Source organism: Ischnura elegans, chromosome 11 (assembly GCF_921293095.1).
Source record: "Ischnura elegans chromosome 11, ioIscEleg1.1, whole genome shotgun sequence".
In the NCBI taxonomy this organism is placed as follows: domain Eukaryota; kingdom Metazoa; phylum Arthropoda; class Insecta; order Odonata; family Coenagrionidae; genus Ischnura; species Ischnura elegans.
Window position 1 is genome coordinate 13,889,813 of NC_060256.1, and position 16,325 is coordinate 13,906,137.

At 36.9% G+C, this 16,325-nt stretch overlaps 2 protein-coding genes across 2 annotated transcripts in view; one reads left to right on the top strand and one right to left on the bottom strand.

Moving 5' to 3' along the window:
• LOC124168487 (importin subunit alpha-3) overlaps nt 1-8,226 on the top strand; it is a 35,548-nt gene extending 27,322 nt beyond the window's left edge. Inside the window, exons 10-11 of the mRNA XM_046546792.1 lie at nt 5,505-5,596; nt 6,554-8,226. Coding sequence (XP_046402748.1) covers nt 5,505-5,596; nt 6,554-6,649 — 188 coding nt within the window. The 3' untranslated portion in view covers nt 6,650-8,226. The remainder of the gene's footprint in view (nt 1-5,504; nt 5,597-6,553) is intronic.
• Nucleotides 8,227-14,072: 5,846 nt separating this feature from the next.
• Nucleotides 14,073-15,567, bottom strand: LOC124168173 (E3 ubiquitin-protein ligase RNF165-like). Its single transcript, XM_046546298.1, has 3 exons — nt 15,025-15,567; nt 14,826-14,919; nt 14,073-14,587 (listed from the first exon to the last, which is right to left on the bottom strand). The coding sequence occupies exons 1-3, from the start codon at nt 15,204-15,206 to the stop codon at nt 14,543-14,545; spliced, it is 321 nt and encodes a 106-aa protein (XP_046402254.1). The 5' UTR covers nt 15,207-15,567; the 3' UTR covers nt 14,073-14,542.
• Nucleotides 15,568-16,325: the final 758 nt, after the last annotated feature.

Here is a 16,325-nt window from a genome sequence, read left to right on the forward strand (position 1 = left end):
GGAGTTAAAACAAAAACACTTACTCAAAACTTTCAGCGAAACAAAATATAATTTAAACAATAAAACTGCATGTAACAAACAAAAAAAGAAACCCTCTTATGAACTGGTGACGTATGAGTTGATGAAAACAAGAGGGTTCCCACTCAACCGTGAAAACCTTCAAACCGTGAAGAAGCCGTGAATTTCGTCCACCGTGAAAAAACCTGGAAATAGCCGTGAATTTCGCCATGAAACCTTAAAAATATCTCAATCTTGATAATAATACTACGATTTACTGATCAAATTGGATATGTTAATCATGTTTCATGGTCAGGCACGCACAGACTCCAAGTCTACGCATTTCTCTACACATGAATATTCGAAGTGCAGTAATTGGTCCGTACTATATGACGACACATTGACCGATATTTTCCATTTTAATGGCAGAAGTCTGTTATTTTGTCTAAGCGTTTCAATTTCAGTGATGGGTTGGGATGGACTTGTATTCGAAAAAGGACGAATGAAATAACTTGCATTTCTAATGGATCCAGACTGAACCATTTACGAAAATTATCTGATTTGTAACTCGAAGTTCGGTTCCCACACGAAATTAGGGCACATGCCATACGCTTAGAAATATGAGTTTGCCATTGGAATTTTATTTTAGGAAACATTTCTACGGCAAATAGGCTTTCAATTCATGGCAATAGCTCTCAAAAGACTACGCTCACCTCGTTTGGATCGTTTGAAGATCGTGGTCCCGTCGTATAATTTTCCCGCATCCATCGTTTAACGAAAATGAGACTAAGTGTTTACAAAGTGTTGTTTGTGGCTAATAACGACAGACACCCTCAGGAGATTGAATAACTATGGGGAGAAGCTGAGTGCCGTGGGATAGTAACATTAGCGCATTTCCCAAGATCCGCTATCCCCCTTCACTCAGAACTCGCCTCCTGAAGCTTTTCTCTTCTCCGAAATAAAAAAAAGGTCTCAGCTCGTGCAGGGATCGTATTACGAAGACCTTAGCTTCGAAAAAAATATCAAGTTACACGAGAACAATAGAAACAGGTTTCGTGCCCCCCCCCCTTTTTCTCACCCTCTGACCTTTTTCAGCCTAACTGCTTCGAAGTTCCCAGTTTCTGGAGGTCGACTGCCTATTAGCCCAAAAGGTGTCTAACAATGAATTTCAGCAATTGGCAATATACTTTTATTAGATTGAAATATTTGTAAAGTGCACGTAATTCTAAAAAGAATGAGACCAAACACGACATATTTCTAACGTTATTTAAGCATTTAAAACAAGAAAATAGTTGGAGAAATACAATGATGATTTCTGGCGAAACTCGATATCCTCGTAGTTGCGCTTCTCGGCAGTTAATGTGGCATTTTTCCGAAAACAGGATATCAGGTTATTATCAGTTATCAATTTACGAGTTATACTATAAGTCTCAGTTGTAAGAGTTACTGAGGAAGGGATATCTTCTCAAGATATTTTGTTTCTCCCTACTAACAATCCGGATTCATCTACTCATCAGGCGCTACGATAATTAGAAAAGAATGTGTAAGTTGCCTTCTCTTTAGAACAAAAAATTTCATGGCGCAGTCATATGTTTATGCTTCAGCCTCTGCAGTATGTTCTGCGTAAGACATACGCGATAGCATCAGTTCCGAACTTCACCTCGCAAAAGTGGTTCCGTACTTTCTAGGGTGGGTTGACTTCAAACTAGCGAGTGTTTTTCGTGTGGGTTTAATAAAGTAAGGTTCCATTTTTTTAGTTTTATTTTTATCCGTCTTCGGACCATCGCCCTTCCGAGAAAAAAAGTGAATACTTTAAAAGATGGACAAAATAATTGAATATAAAGAAAAGCATCCGGGATAGAAGCGCGTGAATATTGGAGAACGCCTCGGGCTGTCCGCTAGCACATGATGGGAGGGGTGGGGGTAGAGCGAGCTACCAGGTGAAAACAAGAAGTGGGATGAAGCAGAGGCTCAGGTGGGTGTGCCGCTGACGATTAACGCAACATTGTTCATGCTTTACACATGGCCTAAATTACACGAAAAATATATTTATTAGACAGGAACATTACAAATAATTGACTATTTTTGGCCTATATGATCCATCTCACAACCAATCACTGCGCCGGCGAAAGCGGTTGTTTTAGGCATAACATTCACATTGCTCTTGTGAATATGTGTACTGGAAATGGCGTTTCATGGATTTTTACATCAGAGAGAAATCCATAATTGCAGGGTTAATGCCGAGTGGAGAACAAACATTTTTAGTGAGGTGGCGTGTTCCTATAGGATATTTGAAAGAGATATTATTCGAATCAACAATATGACCTAAGTGTCTCGATAAAGTACTAGTATTCCTGTAATTGGCTAAAATCTTCTTTGAATCCTTTAACAAATATCATAATTACGTGCCAAAATCCTGCGTTTCCTGGGACATAGGCAACCTGTCCAAACAATCCCGCATAGATCGTTTTCCCGCATTCATCGTTTTTTTCGTCCATCCCCCTGAAAAACGATAGATCGAGGTTCCACTGTAATTTTATGAAATTGATTTATTGATTTATTACATTCTATAAACAATTTTAATAAATATTTTCGGCGATCTCAGAAAGATTGGGTAAGGGAAATTTGGTTACTGTGTGGTAATAACAATATGCGCAAAAAACAATCTCTAGGAGGTGCAAGGAATGAAAAAAGGACTTCCGGTGTTCAGATAGAAGAAGGTCCTAGGGGCATTCGCATATTAAAGGAGGCCATGGTATTCGGTATCCGGGCAAGAGCGCGGTTGGGTTGGGCTTTTAGTTGGCCCTGAATTTTCCAAACGTTGACGTCATAACAGATATCACTTTTCATTGCTGTGTTTACATTATATGTCTTGTACGTATGGCCTATGTTGTGTACATTCATTTTTAGTTAATATACGGCCGGTGATTGTCCTATTGTTCACTTATAAATGGACCATGAATTTGACAACATTGAGACCGTGAAAACTTAGGAAAAAAAACCGTGAAAACCTGGAAAAACCGTGAATTTCATTATTTAGTTAGAGTGGGATCCCTGAACAATTTATGACACATCAATGATAAAACACAACAATATAAATTGATTTTCAAGATGAAATAATTGAAATGGCAAACAATAACAAAAAAAATACAGTTCGGTTGTGAACACGTAATATATGATACACTTTTTTAATTATTTGTTGATAGGGGAGGTAAATGAAAGTCCATCCCATTGAGTGTTATTTTGACTTGGGTGATTAATTTCACTTTCACTGAGTAACTGATGCGTTTCGTGACTGTCTATCTTGAAACTGGGCAGAAGACAAGGGGGGGCTTTCAGGGGGGGGATAGTTGTGATCTTACTTGACCGTTGTCCGTGGTTAGACCAGGTGGGATCCAGCAAACTCTCGTTCCTTTTACTGCATAACTCCTCTTTCTCCCTTGTTGGAGGAAGCTGCATCCGGGACATAAGGAATGCGTCCCTTTTAAGCTGGTCCTTTGCTCCTTCAGACAGGGGGAGGGTCTCTTCTTTCAGACCGTGATCTCCAGGAATCAATCAATTGCGTGATTGATAGGCCCCTCGTCTTCACTGCTGTGTCGCACCAAATTCGGGCATGGGCTCCGCCCAACACTCACTTCAATCTGTCTGTCTTCATTCTTACACGCATACAACCTTTTTATAATCCCCATCTTGGGGTGGGGTAACACACAAGAAGGAGGGGGAACACGTTATGCACAGGAAAAACCCGAGTTCCCTTCCTCCCAAACGCACTCACTATCTTATCTAAACGACATTCATCCCTACTTATGCATGCACACTTTCCTCCGTGGGCCGTGGTCTGGGGGGTGGGAAAGGTTAGAGTGTAAAGGAGCGGGCAGGGAAATGAATGCGCTGAATGTAATGGCACCTCGTAATGGTACTTGAACCAATACAGTATGGAAAGTGATGGTATTTCAAGGAAAAAAACAAGAAGTCAGGAAATATCATCTTTGTTGTAAAACTCAGTGTTGATTTCCTTATCTGCTCTTCACTTTATTTCTGGAAATTGTCTAAATTCCATATTATCCTTTATATGCTTCCGAATTCTAGTCGTCTTATTATATCTTCTGCCTTCCACCATTCCTTCAAAGATTAACTTCGCCCTTCCCACATGCAGCAGTATATGTCCAATCCAGCCATCCTGTCCCCTTAAAATTTCTCCTCAGCTGCCGCTCTTCTTTCACTTCTCTCAAAACTTCTTCATTGGTTACCCTCTCCGTCCAACTAAGTTTGCACATACAGGCATCCCCCGAGTTAAGTAAGAGATGCATTCCGGCAGACTCTGCATAAGTCAAAATTTACGTAAGTGGAACATTTTGCGTTAGTACTTCAGAGATTTCGATCGGTGGGGTGAATTCTCAGCAGAGAAATGCACGGTAAATTCTCACACACAAGTGAAGATTTAACTTTTCTTTTTTAAAACTATCTTTGCCCTAAGTATTCTATTCCTTATTTCTTGTGTGCTCTTTCCATCAGATATAACTTTGCTACCCAATTAATGAAACTCATACTTGTCTTAGTAATCCTACATCCAACATAATCCTTGCCTTTGTTAGCTACCAGGACTTCTGTCTTGTGCTGATTTAACCTGAGATTGTAGTCTCTGTTTAAAACATGTTGCAGTCCTCCAATTAATGCATTAGCTCTTATTCACTCACTGCTAAAACTGTGATATCATCAGCAAATTGCAGTGGTGAGATCCTTCCTTGCAGTACCGTCTCACGTTGAATCAGTTCAAAGACTTAGTTCATTGCTCTCTGTATGTGTACCATGAAGAATTTAGGTGATAGGGAGCTTCCTTGCATTACCCTCTTCTATAACCTAACATCTTCCTCTCATCTTCTAATATTTATCACAGCCTTTTCAGCTTCATACAGTTTCCATATCACCCTTCTGTCCCCACCCTCCCGATCACTTTGTTACAAAGTTTTCTTAATAGAACCATTTTACACAAAAAAGTAACTTTTTGAATCCTTGAAATCTCCTCAAAATCTTTGGGTTGCTGATCAAACATTACAGAACTTGGCTCGTGTTTCCTATTAGCTGAAACATCCTATGACAGTTCTGATAACAAAATTTCGTCTTGAAAGTTATTTGTGCACTGGAAATGATGTTGCTGATGACTAGTGTACATGTGTCGTAATATTATTCCCATGGAAGTTATTGGGCAAAAATGGGGTTGTTAAATGAGAATGGTTATTTTATCTGTAGATGGGAAGTAATTCTTTCTTTCTCATGAAAGTTCTTTCTGAATACAATCAAGGCTGAATTTTTTATTTTAAACTTATTAACTTCTAAATCCTCTGGTGCTTTATGTTGAGGCTGTGTACGTGCAGAATGATCAATAGAGCACATATACAAAACTAAAATTTCTATGGCATCCGAGAAAATTTTTGTTTATGATGCATTAATATTAGATCTTAACTGGTCATAAATTCTCTAATTTGCCTTTTATTGTTTCAATTTAGGTTTGGACAAGATTGAAGAACTCCAAAATCATGAAAATGTGGACATATATAAACTAGCGTATGATATTATTGGAAACTATTTCTCTGGCTCGGTAAGTGATAATCCTTAGTTGAATTTTAGTACTTGGTTTTGCCATCTTGAAATGCCTGCCATTTCAAGATGGCAAAGATTTGTTGTAGTGAGAGACAGATACATCAGAAGGCCAACTATCCACCTTTCAAACAAAATTGAGTGAAACTCTTGAGTGGCTGAAGTTAAATTAAGAATTGTAAGTCTAAAGCCAATTATAATAGCCTGATGATGATTGCATAGCCAACTGAAAAACCTGTTTCAATAACTTTAATTCTTATGCATCGTTTGATTAACTAATCAGATTATCCAGCTATTTTTCTAATCAAAACCTCCCAAATCATTGTATTATATCTACTTGTGTATGTGCCGGTGAGCTTCGTGAGAATCTAGTAGAATTATAGAAACTTATTTTTTGGAGTAGTTTTATAATATGTAAATTTCTTCTGTGAATGTATTGATCTTAATTGTCTGATTCTTATCCAAAGAGGCATGGTGTTGTATCAGATGTTTCTGAAGACTTGATCAAGTGGATGGAAATAATGCCCGTTATATTACCCTTTTTTAGCCCTCCATACTCCTCTTTTCATATCCTTTCATCACTTCCCACCCTCTGCCTACATTTTTTGTTAGCTGTTCATTTCCACAAAATTGGTATATTTTACGAACAATTAGGTTTTCATGCTTCAGGGAATCCAAGTATGCACATGAGAATGGTGGGTTTTGAAAAATCATTGCTTGCTACTCATCTTTACTCAAATCTCATTTATTTCTTAAGGTATATTTGGAGTACAATGTATTTGAAATGTTAAGAGTCTTGACACAATGCCTGCCCACTTCTCAACAGAGAGCTGCTTTCCTACATTTTAGTAGTCTCATTCGGAATGGTAGTCGTGAATGTATGAAGGAATTTTCCTTTTTTTTGTTTACATTTTTCATTTTGTCAAATCTGAAAATTTGTTTTCTTTTTTGCGTTCAGGGCGATGATGACTATAACCTTACCCCTGATGCTGCTGAAGGAGGTTACCGGTTTGATCCAAATACAAGCATACCAAGCGAGGGTTTCAAGTTCTGATGTTTTAATGAAGAAAATGAATCTGCTAAGACATCCCGTCCCTCCTACATGATTTTCTCATCCTCACACGTGCATTGATGAACTGCTGCTATTATTCCTGGTCTATCAAAATATTTTCCTTCAAGTACCTTCTTCTTAACGAATGCCCTGCTTCTGACATTTCTACGGCCCAATCCTTAATTACTCCAGAGAGAGTAGCTTTGGGATTGCTGTGCTGGTACACCACGAGAAAAAAGAAGGGAATGGCAGTAGCTTAATTGTAAAAGAGAAGTCTTGATGACTTTTTCCCCCAAGGTTATAAATAAGTAATAATCTTCATTGGAGTTAATACATACTAGTGTTGAGTGAAAACTTGAGCAAGTGGGAACTGTGGAGTCGACAAATTCACGGGAAAGACTATAAAAGAAAGCTGGTGCAGCACAAAATAAGGAATGTTTTAGGAGGTGGTGTTTCGAGAACTGTGTTTGACTCTCCAATGAATGGAAGTTTTCTTGCAACGGAAGTAAAGTTGGAAGTTAAAGGAAAAGCTTGGTCATTTTTGTGATGAGGATAAAAAGAACTTAATGAAAACCAGTCTTGGCCAACCCCAACTGCTTCGAAAATGAATTGTTTGTTAAAAACTGGAATGCTAATAAAAGCCCGGGAAAAGTTAAATCTTTGGATTTGCAGTTAAATGACAAAAGAAAAATGATTCAAAGCATGTAAAGTGAGTGGATTTTTTTGAAGGGAAATGTCTAATGAGCCAAAATTTGCTTCAGAGGTTGTTTTAAAGAAAAGTGAAGCAACTGTGTTTATCATTAGGTAGGAATTGCCCAACTTGCTTCCATTGAGTGGCTGTGCACTAAATTTGCATGAATTTTTTGACGTCATTTTGATTCGCTTGAAGTCCTGTAAATATATTAATTTTGTGTTTAAAATTGACTGGATTTCCATGTCATGGTGAGAAGAATGCTCTACAATTTAACCTTTCTATTTATATCATTTTTAGAATTTTGTTGGGTTTAGTTTGCAACATTGTAATGAGCTGCTATATTTTCAGTTATTGCTACGTGATGATCAGAAACATTTTCTGACATATCTTGTTTTAATTTCATAACCTGTAAATTAAAGCTAAGTGGTTATCAACACGGTTTCAGATTCAGTACCTTGCTCAAATCCACTGTACAATTCTTAAATCCTTTTTTTTTCCTTCATGAAGCCATTCTTCTATACAGTGAATCTTCCGACGCAACTTATAATTTTAAAGTGATAGTTATTTTTAGATTGGATATTTTAGGTTTTACATGACTTATTTGAAAATAGTACATATTTATTTATGATTCTAGGATACTATGGAAATTGTAGAATTTGAAGTAAAGTGCTTTTCAAAACATGTCTCTACAGTGAGTAAATAGTAGATACCGTCATATTTGAAGAGCAATATTTTGTAGACTAACTAATTCCTCCCAAATTATGAAGTCATATTTTGTTAACCATGGTAAAATTTGTTTCATGTGTCCCTAAGTCTCAACATTTTCTTGTCCAACAAGCTTGTGAGCTGAAATTTTGAGAAACTCATGTATTTTTGAAAATATTAATCAATGACTTTTATTTGAATAAGTGCTGTAGCCCTTATAAGAACTGCACAATATTCTGGAAATGATTGAGTCGAATTTATGAGCTTCGGTCTCGGTGTCAAGTCTGGATATGATTTTGAATTAGTTGCAAAAGTAGGCGAATAAATCAACATATTATCAAAATTTTCTCATTATCAGAGAATTTCAACCTCTCATTGCTAAAGGTATTTTTTATCTTATAATAATGGTGAAAGGTTGGTCTTGGGCAGTCCAGCTTATGATCTCTGAACTCCTTTAGTAATCTTTTGTATTTCCCTTGTGATTCTGTTGCTTTTCGAATCCTTCAACTCTTCAAATTTCCTTGTATCTTCTCTCGTGCATGCTGACCTTCAAAAGTCAACTTATTCTGTTGTTACCCATCAATATATCCTCCCAACTCAATATGCTGCTGTTTCCAGGATCCTAATGCCAGATCATCTGAAAAATGTCAAGGGTATGTAAGAAGAGCGAATCTTCTCACATATTGTATTCCTTGTAAATTGGACATACCACTTTTTCAGTATCGTGCTAAATCCTTCCACTGCCAGCAAATTCCTGTTAGGTTGTGCAACGACTGCCAAGGCCATTTTAGCATTCATATTATGTTTTAGTTTGTAAATATTTCAACCAATATATTTATTTGTCGACCTAAAATTAATTTTCTTATGGGTATTAAATATTTTGAGATTAAATGGTTAAAAATAATTTATTTAGTTTTCACTGTGGGTGTTTCTTTTTACTTAAATGCAAGATTAAAATCTAAATTTATGGAGATGGCTGAATTCTAACTATCCCATTGGACCAAGAGTATGTGTAGTCATATTTCAGAATGTTACTAAAGTCCTGATTCTGACTTAAACTGGACTTGTTTACTATGCTGCTATTTACCTCACTTGAGTCTCAAAGCTCTCTGGCTACACTCCACAGTTGATAAGTTGAGTCCCAACTCAAAATGAGCTGCCAAGTTCCTAGATGTTGCCCCACATTTTTGAAATGAAATATCTCTTATAATACTGCCACATGTGATACTATGCTCCAGTAATATGCTAGTTTTTGTTTATTGAGAGACCATGAATGAAAAGAGTTAAAGTAAATTTATTTTGTAAATTTTTGCCACTGAACCTTACCACAATTACTCAAGCTCGTGAGTAGAAGTTAGTTTCTATGATATGGTCTTGCTCAAATTCAGTGTATAGTTCAGGATATGAATCTGGTATAATCGCACGAAAAAAGTGTCTCCAAAATCGCAAAAATGCATGTCATTTCCATGACAGCAGACTGAAAACGTTGCATAGCAATGATACAATGCTAGCAGGTGCTCGAAATGTATGGATTACTGGTTTTGGAAGAGGATTAGCTTGAGTCTGGTTCTTGAATACGGACCATAATCTCTCCTTCAGGCTCGGTACGTGCTAGTTTCACTTGGAATACATTGGTCTTGGCATGCTTGTAATATTTGTGGTTGATCAAAACTTAGGTGAATCAGTATTCTTGCTTTTATAATATTTAAATGAGATTTTCTACTGGTGAACTTCATTTGATATCTATGAATGACAATTTCCTTTTTTACTTCATTATTCAAGTTCTCCACAGTGTACACGATTAAAAAAAATTAGTCTTAATATAGGTTGTGGAATAATTTTATAAGTGCCTATAAGCAATCAAGAATTGAATTTATTTCCTTATTTAATCCAGTCCAAAAACGGCATGAGGCCAATTACAGAGGACTCACAATAACAGGAGAAACAATTTAATAATATTAAGCAATGTAACCAATAATGAACAAGAAATATTCAACAGTATTTACAAATAAACAGTAAAGAATAGTAAATTTCATCGGGTGGTGTGAGGAATAGGGGGAAAATTAAGATAGTGATGGTGCAAGATGGATGGGGGATGGAAAAAAGGATAAAAATTTGGAACGCATTTGGCATAGGAGTCAATGGAAGAAGGGAGACAGAAAGGCGGGGGGTGAAACAATGAAATAGGTCACTCGATCTTGTCATGCGCGAAGGAACAAGAAGCGGAAGAAAAGGTCAGATGATCTGTGTTTGCCATTAATGATATTTAAGAAGAGTCTCTGGTCATTGAGGAAATGGCAATCAGCTAAAGTTGTAATGCCAAGAGAGGATCTAATCTTATTGAGGGAGAAGTTGCGAAAAGGCAAGTGGTGGTAGCAGACCTGGAAAGGAAAAAATTCAATAGGTGTTCTAGGAGCTTTAATAAAGAAGGTGGGGTCATAGACCAGATTTGGCTGCAATATTCCAGGACTGGAGAGACACAGGAAAGGAAGGTGGTGTGTAGAGCAATTAAATCCAACACCTCACTGTACCGTCAAAGTGGGTGACTTGGGACAGTGGATTGACTTAGGACAATTTGGTAGGATCTTATTTAGATTCACACTACTGCAAGATGCCGAATGCAATGGGATAAATTACTATTGACATTGCCTTCTCTGACCTCATGAAAGTTTCTGGGCTATTTCACACATGGTTAGTGGGTTGTATGCAAGAAACAGTGACCTTAATTTAAGCTTGTAATATCTCTATCCTCATAAAAATTTGTTGTATAGGTAGGACAAACATTGTTCCCTAATTTTTTTGATAAGTGAATTTTTACATACCAAACATGGCTGGAAACTATCCATAAAAGTATTGCCTAAAAATGTTTCACAGTTTTTAATTATATGAATTTCTTTGGTTTTGGGCTCAGCTAAGGGTGACTCAGGACGGTCACCAGAACATGCCAAGCAAGTATAAAAAGAGATCCTGGTTCCAGAAAATACAAAGACTAGTGATGAATCTTTACGGAAAGGTGTGGATAGTGTTAAAAAGGAAAACTATCCATAAGGAAAGCAGCTGATTAATATGGTGTCACCTAATCAACTTCCAAAGGAAATTAAAAGGAGAGAATCTCCATCTACATGAAGGACAGACGGTATTGTTGGCAGATGAAGAGTCAGTGTTAGTGCAAGGAATCTGAAAAATAGGTAATTGGGGATTTCTTCAAAAGCATGATGTCTGCTTACTTGTAAAAAATCGTATCTTGATAGAATAGGTCGGACAGAGAAGCGATTCAAAATTAATATGCCTGGTATAGATTGGGTTCGCACCTTCCATAAATGTCACGAGGGAAAATTAACTGTCAGGCTTGAATATGAAGCACACAAGAGAAGCAGTATCCTCACATATACTATAAAAGAGTATTTTGATAATTTTTAACTGGCAATGGAGGGAGTTTCACTGCAGGACGTGGTTAATTATGATGAGGTTTGATTTAGGACCCTAATAAATTATTTGTTGAAGCTACATTCATGAGAAACTATGTATGGTAATTTTAAAGATACATTTGTTTTTCCAAATATATGTAAAATTGACAGAGCTCAATTTCTTAGAGTTCTATCCAGTGAAAACCTTTGAAAGCCGGGGTCGTTTTAAGTTTGAAAATAAAATTGCGTGATTATATTAATGTTTTTGTGCGCTTTTTGTTGAAGTTTAATATATTTTTATATTAATACCCTCACTTTATCGTAGTGAATGATATAAAATATCTTAATACAAAATAATGTTTGAAGTTTTGAAAATTACAGTAAAAGACTTGATTAAAATGTAAAATTAATGGCATATGGTCACTTAGTTTTTTGTTTTCTCTTCCTGACAAATCATTTATTAAAAAAAAATAAACAAATTAGAGACCCAAGTCACCCGTATGGACTGCATACTTGGATCTAACATGATTTACATAATGGGGTGTCCCAAGTCACCCCATTATGAGGTGTGACTTAGGACAGTTCTAATTAGTCAATAAATCTGCAAATAATTACCCAATAAAATTTATGTTTTTTTGTAAATATTCCTGACACATAGGACACACACTTTGATACTGATTTTAAAAAATTTAACTGAAATCGGAGGGACAATTTGAGTTTTGAATGCTAAAACTGTCCCAAGTGACCCACTTTGACGGTAGCGATATATCATACCCACCAAAGACAGCGTGGATGGAAATAGATATAATGTGCCCACGGAAGAGCAGCTTAAAATCCTTCAGAGAGGATACTTAAGGAATATGATGTCCAGATAATCTGTAATTATGGCTCAGGATAGACTTGCCTAGGGTGAATGGTAGGATGATAGACTTTGCTGGGTTAATTTTCAGACTCCAAATCTCAGACCATTGGTCTATGGAATCAAGAGCCTTCTGCAGAGCAAGACAGCCTCTTGGGGAATCAATCTATTTAATAATTCTGCAGTCATCTGCATATAGTAATATTTTGCAAGTGGTGGAGGAGGTAATGTTAACCAGATCATCCATGTATAAAGTAAACAGTTAAGGCCCGAGGACACTCCATTGTGGGACTCCAGATTTAACCGGTGCCATCAGAGAACGCGACCCATTTACTGTAGTGTGTTGTTGCCGGTTTTGAAGGAAAGATGATGAGATAGAAAGAAAATTGAGTGAATTTTGGAAATTGTCACATGCTATCTACAGCATAAGATTGAGGCAGAAACGCTTTGATACCTCCACTGCAAAAACGCTCAACAAACACCCACCGAATCAAATCCTCTCATCTGGTCTCCCAACAATACGAATCCGCTCAGCTGGCAGTGTCCTGAGCATAAACGCTCACCTCCAAGCTTGGAGAATAGGAGATGAGCATTTATGCTCTCGACACTGCCAGCTGAGTGGATTCGTATCGTTGGGCTACTAGGTGAGCGGATTTGATTCGGTGAGCGATTGTTGAGCATTTTTGCAGTGGAGATATCGACTTGGTGAACTTCATAATTACCTCCCAGTAGGAACTCTTTGTTTTTTATTGTGGTGGAAACTTTGGTGTTCCAATCCATTAAGCACCAGTAAAAAGGCTCCATAACATAATAACTTCCCCTTAAAGTCAGAAATATCAACCTGTTTTGCTGTCACAAACCTCATAGGATTTAGTCGATGCGGATGCGAGAAAATCCTTCCCCAATGGAATGACCAGGTTAATTTTGTACCCACTAACTGATAATCCTTATTTCCTGGAAGTACGGCCTGAATTAAGGACAAAATTTATTGCCAATCAATCATTGTGAACCTATACGAGGAGTATTTTAAAAACAGGATTAATATTAATACATTTACAAAAACTTCAGCCTCACCAATACATTGACAATATTCTTTACAAGGACAAGTTATGCATCTGATCAATAAAGAGTTGCCTTAGTCATAAAACTTTTTGTACCTTGGACTTCCTGCATTAACATCCAACCAAGACAGTGATTGTTATAAAAAATGCTACATAAAGCAAATAAGGGGTGAGGTTCCAATGGATTCCAGCACATCCATTGTAAACAAGGACCGATAAAAATCAATTACATTACACAGTTTGAATAGTGATGATATGATAATAAATGTTGGTATAATGATAAATTTTGTTTCTAAATAGGTACCTAACATCAATCAATTCCACTCCCCAAATATAAGCACATAATAGATACAGAAAATTCTTTTTTTAAGTGATGCCACAAGTAATATAATGATTCACATGATTAAGTCACGCGCTTAAAATTTAGAGGTATTGCTAAGAGTATCATGGCACTGCACCGAAGTAGAGGCTCACACAATATTATTTTGGGTCTTATTAGACATCTCACGTGACGCAATAGAATTCATGGAGTAAGTCCATGAATTGAAATATGTCTAGGCTTTTCGCTCTACATTTAAATTACAATTGATTTTAAATTTATCAACGATTTATATGCACAAAACAAATTACTTCAAGCATATTATGCACTAAAATAAAAAGGCGATCATTGAATTGATCAGGGGGCAATGCAAAGCCAATGTTTGTTAGTATGTACACAATCAGTCTTTATTGCTTTCAAATTTAATACAGATTTAGTATAAATAACCTACATAAAAAGTATTTAAAAAACTGGAAATTAGCACTAAATCACAAACGACGCATCACAAATGATAGCGATAGCTCACTGTTAACCTCCTTCAAAGTTAGAAGGTACGAACACTTACCATTACTTCAGTACAAAAGTCTTGTAAATCTTCATTCACCAACACATTCAACAACAAACATTTGCACACATCTTTCCGCCTCAAATTACATATTAAACTTGAAAAGCTCTACCAAAAGTCCTTTGAAACACTGCAGTCCACTCCAACTCAATTTCTATGTACAAAAGTCCATACGAATCCGAATCATGACTGATGCCTTTGTCGAGATCAAAAGTTGCCACTGGTTGCCTTTTGTCACCATTTCTTCATAAAGTAATAACATTTGTACAATAAAAACGATCCGCAACTAAGGATGTCTGCACAGGGGACAAGTCTGGACACCATTATTACTCTGGAATGAAGACATACCACCATGAAATTGCGAACAATTGCAAAGAAAAACAATAAAAACAACTCATACATATATTTAACTATGGGTCAAAACAGTGTAACGATAAGCTAAAAGACACAAATTAGGCATTCTTCAGACAGTAATAGAATAATCATACGGCGAGTACCGCGGGGTGATTTTATCAAGTAACCAACAGTCAAGTACAATAGCATATATACATAAGATATACGAGACTTACTTGGAACCACTGACTGATGCACTGACTATGAAATTCATGACGGCATCTCAAAGTCTTAACGGGCCCTGAGAGTAACTCTAGACAAATCGCGCAACTAGAATGAAAATCAGATAACACCAAATCATCATACGTTAGTTATTTAAGGCAGTACTCAGAAATAAAACCTATTCCCGAAACCAGACACATAAAAATTCCGTACTTATCATCGCCTCCACTGTTGTTGTTACTCCCCCAATCCCTGTTGTCTGTGTTTCGCCTGGTTTTAGGCCTTCTTTCCGAGTACGAGTGCTGCTGAGGAGTTTCGCGATTCGAAAAGTACATAACTACACCAAGAACTATTGCTCCGATCACTACCGCAGCTGTAGAATATATGGGATGCATCTTGAGTCTCTAACAGGACACAGAATTAAGGCGTCAAAACTTTCGGTAAAAACTCTAGGTGAGAAGTATTTCTAAAATGAGAGTAACTAGAAAATAACCCCTTAACAACGTGAGGGGTCACTCTAGCCTACGCGGTGAAAATTTTTAGTCCCATCTCCTCTACAAAGATCAAGAATCGGAGAAGTTCTGGTGACTTCAATGCAAATCAGTTAGATCTCAACAGATATGCTGACATGGAGCGAAGGATAATTTTTTGCGAGATATCGATGAGTTTATTTACACCTATAATTTAGGAAAGAAACGCTTGGAATTTCAAACATTCGCCAAAAATTTTCTAAAATTGAGTGCTAATTACCAAAGGATACAGATGTAACCCATTACCTTTAACCTACTTTATAAACAATATTACAAAATTATATTCTTCAGGCGATAACGGGCGATAGTAGCTCACCTAGTGATGAAAAAGTCAACTGAGTCTGAGTTTCGAATTTCGATGGAGGGAATTCATTACAGGACGTGCATGCGTGAAGTTTTTGAAACTTTGGCTAAACCAATCCTAATTCTTTTCCTGAGCCGTTTGGATTTTATGAGGTGAGTCAAATCAATAATTTATATAAATAATGCGTGTAAATCATGGGAACGACTGGGGTTGTGAAAAATCGTGGAAGGATATGAGACAGTGACCCAATCCTGGATCGCACTCTATGCAAGAAATTTAGACCCATCTCCTGATAAAGTGGAAAGTGTGAAAGGAATTGATTAATATCTAAAGGTAACTTGTCTGACAGACCTCAGACGTTTGTCGTTGAGAGGCATTGCTTATCTGGCGTAATACCAGGAAATCACTCATCTACCCTCAAGGGATGGGATGCACAACCATTGGGTGCGACATTGAGTATAAAGTATAATGTAATAGTTATAAGTAATGTATAAGTCATGGGTACAACCGAGTTCAGGGAGGAATTTCTGTCAATAGGACTGCGAATTCATAAAAAATGTCTGTCGTAACGAAGGATGGCAGGGTGAGATAGTTCGAAAATAATTTTTCTCTAAGGTCCCTGGAGGAAGGAAAGGAAATGAAGCAGATAAAAAGTAGCCTCTACAATAGAATGATCTTTA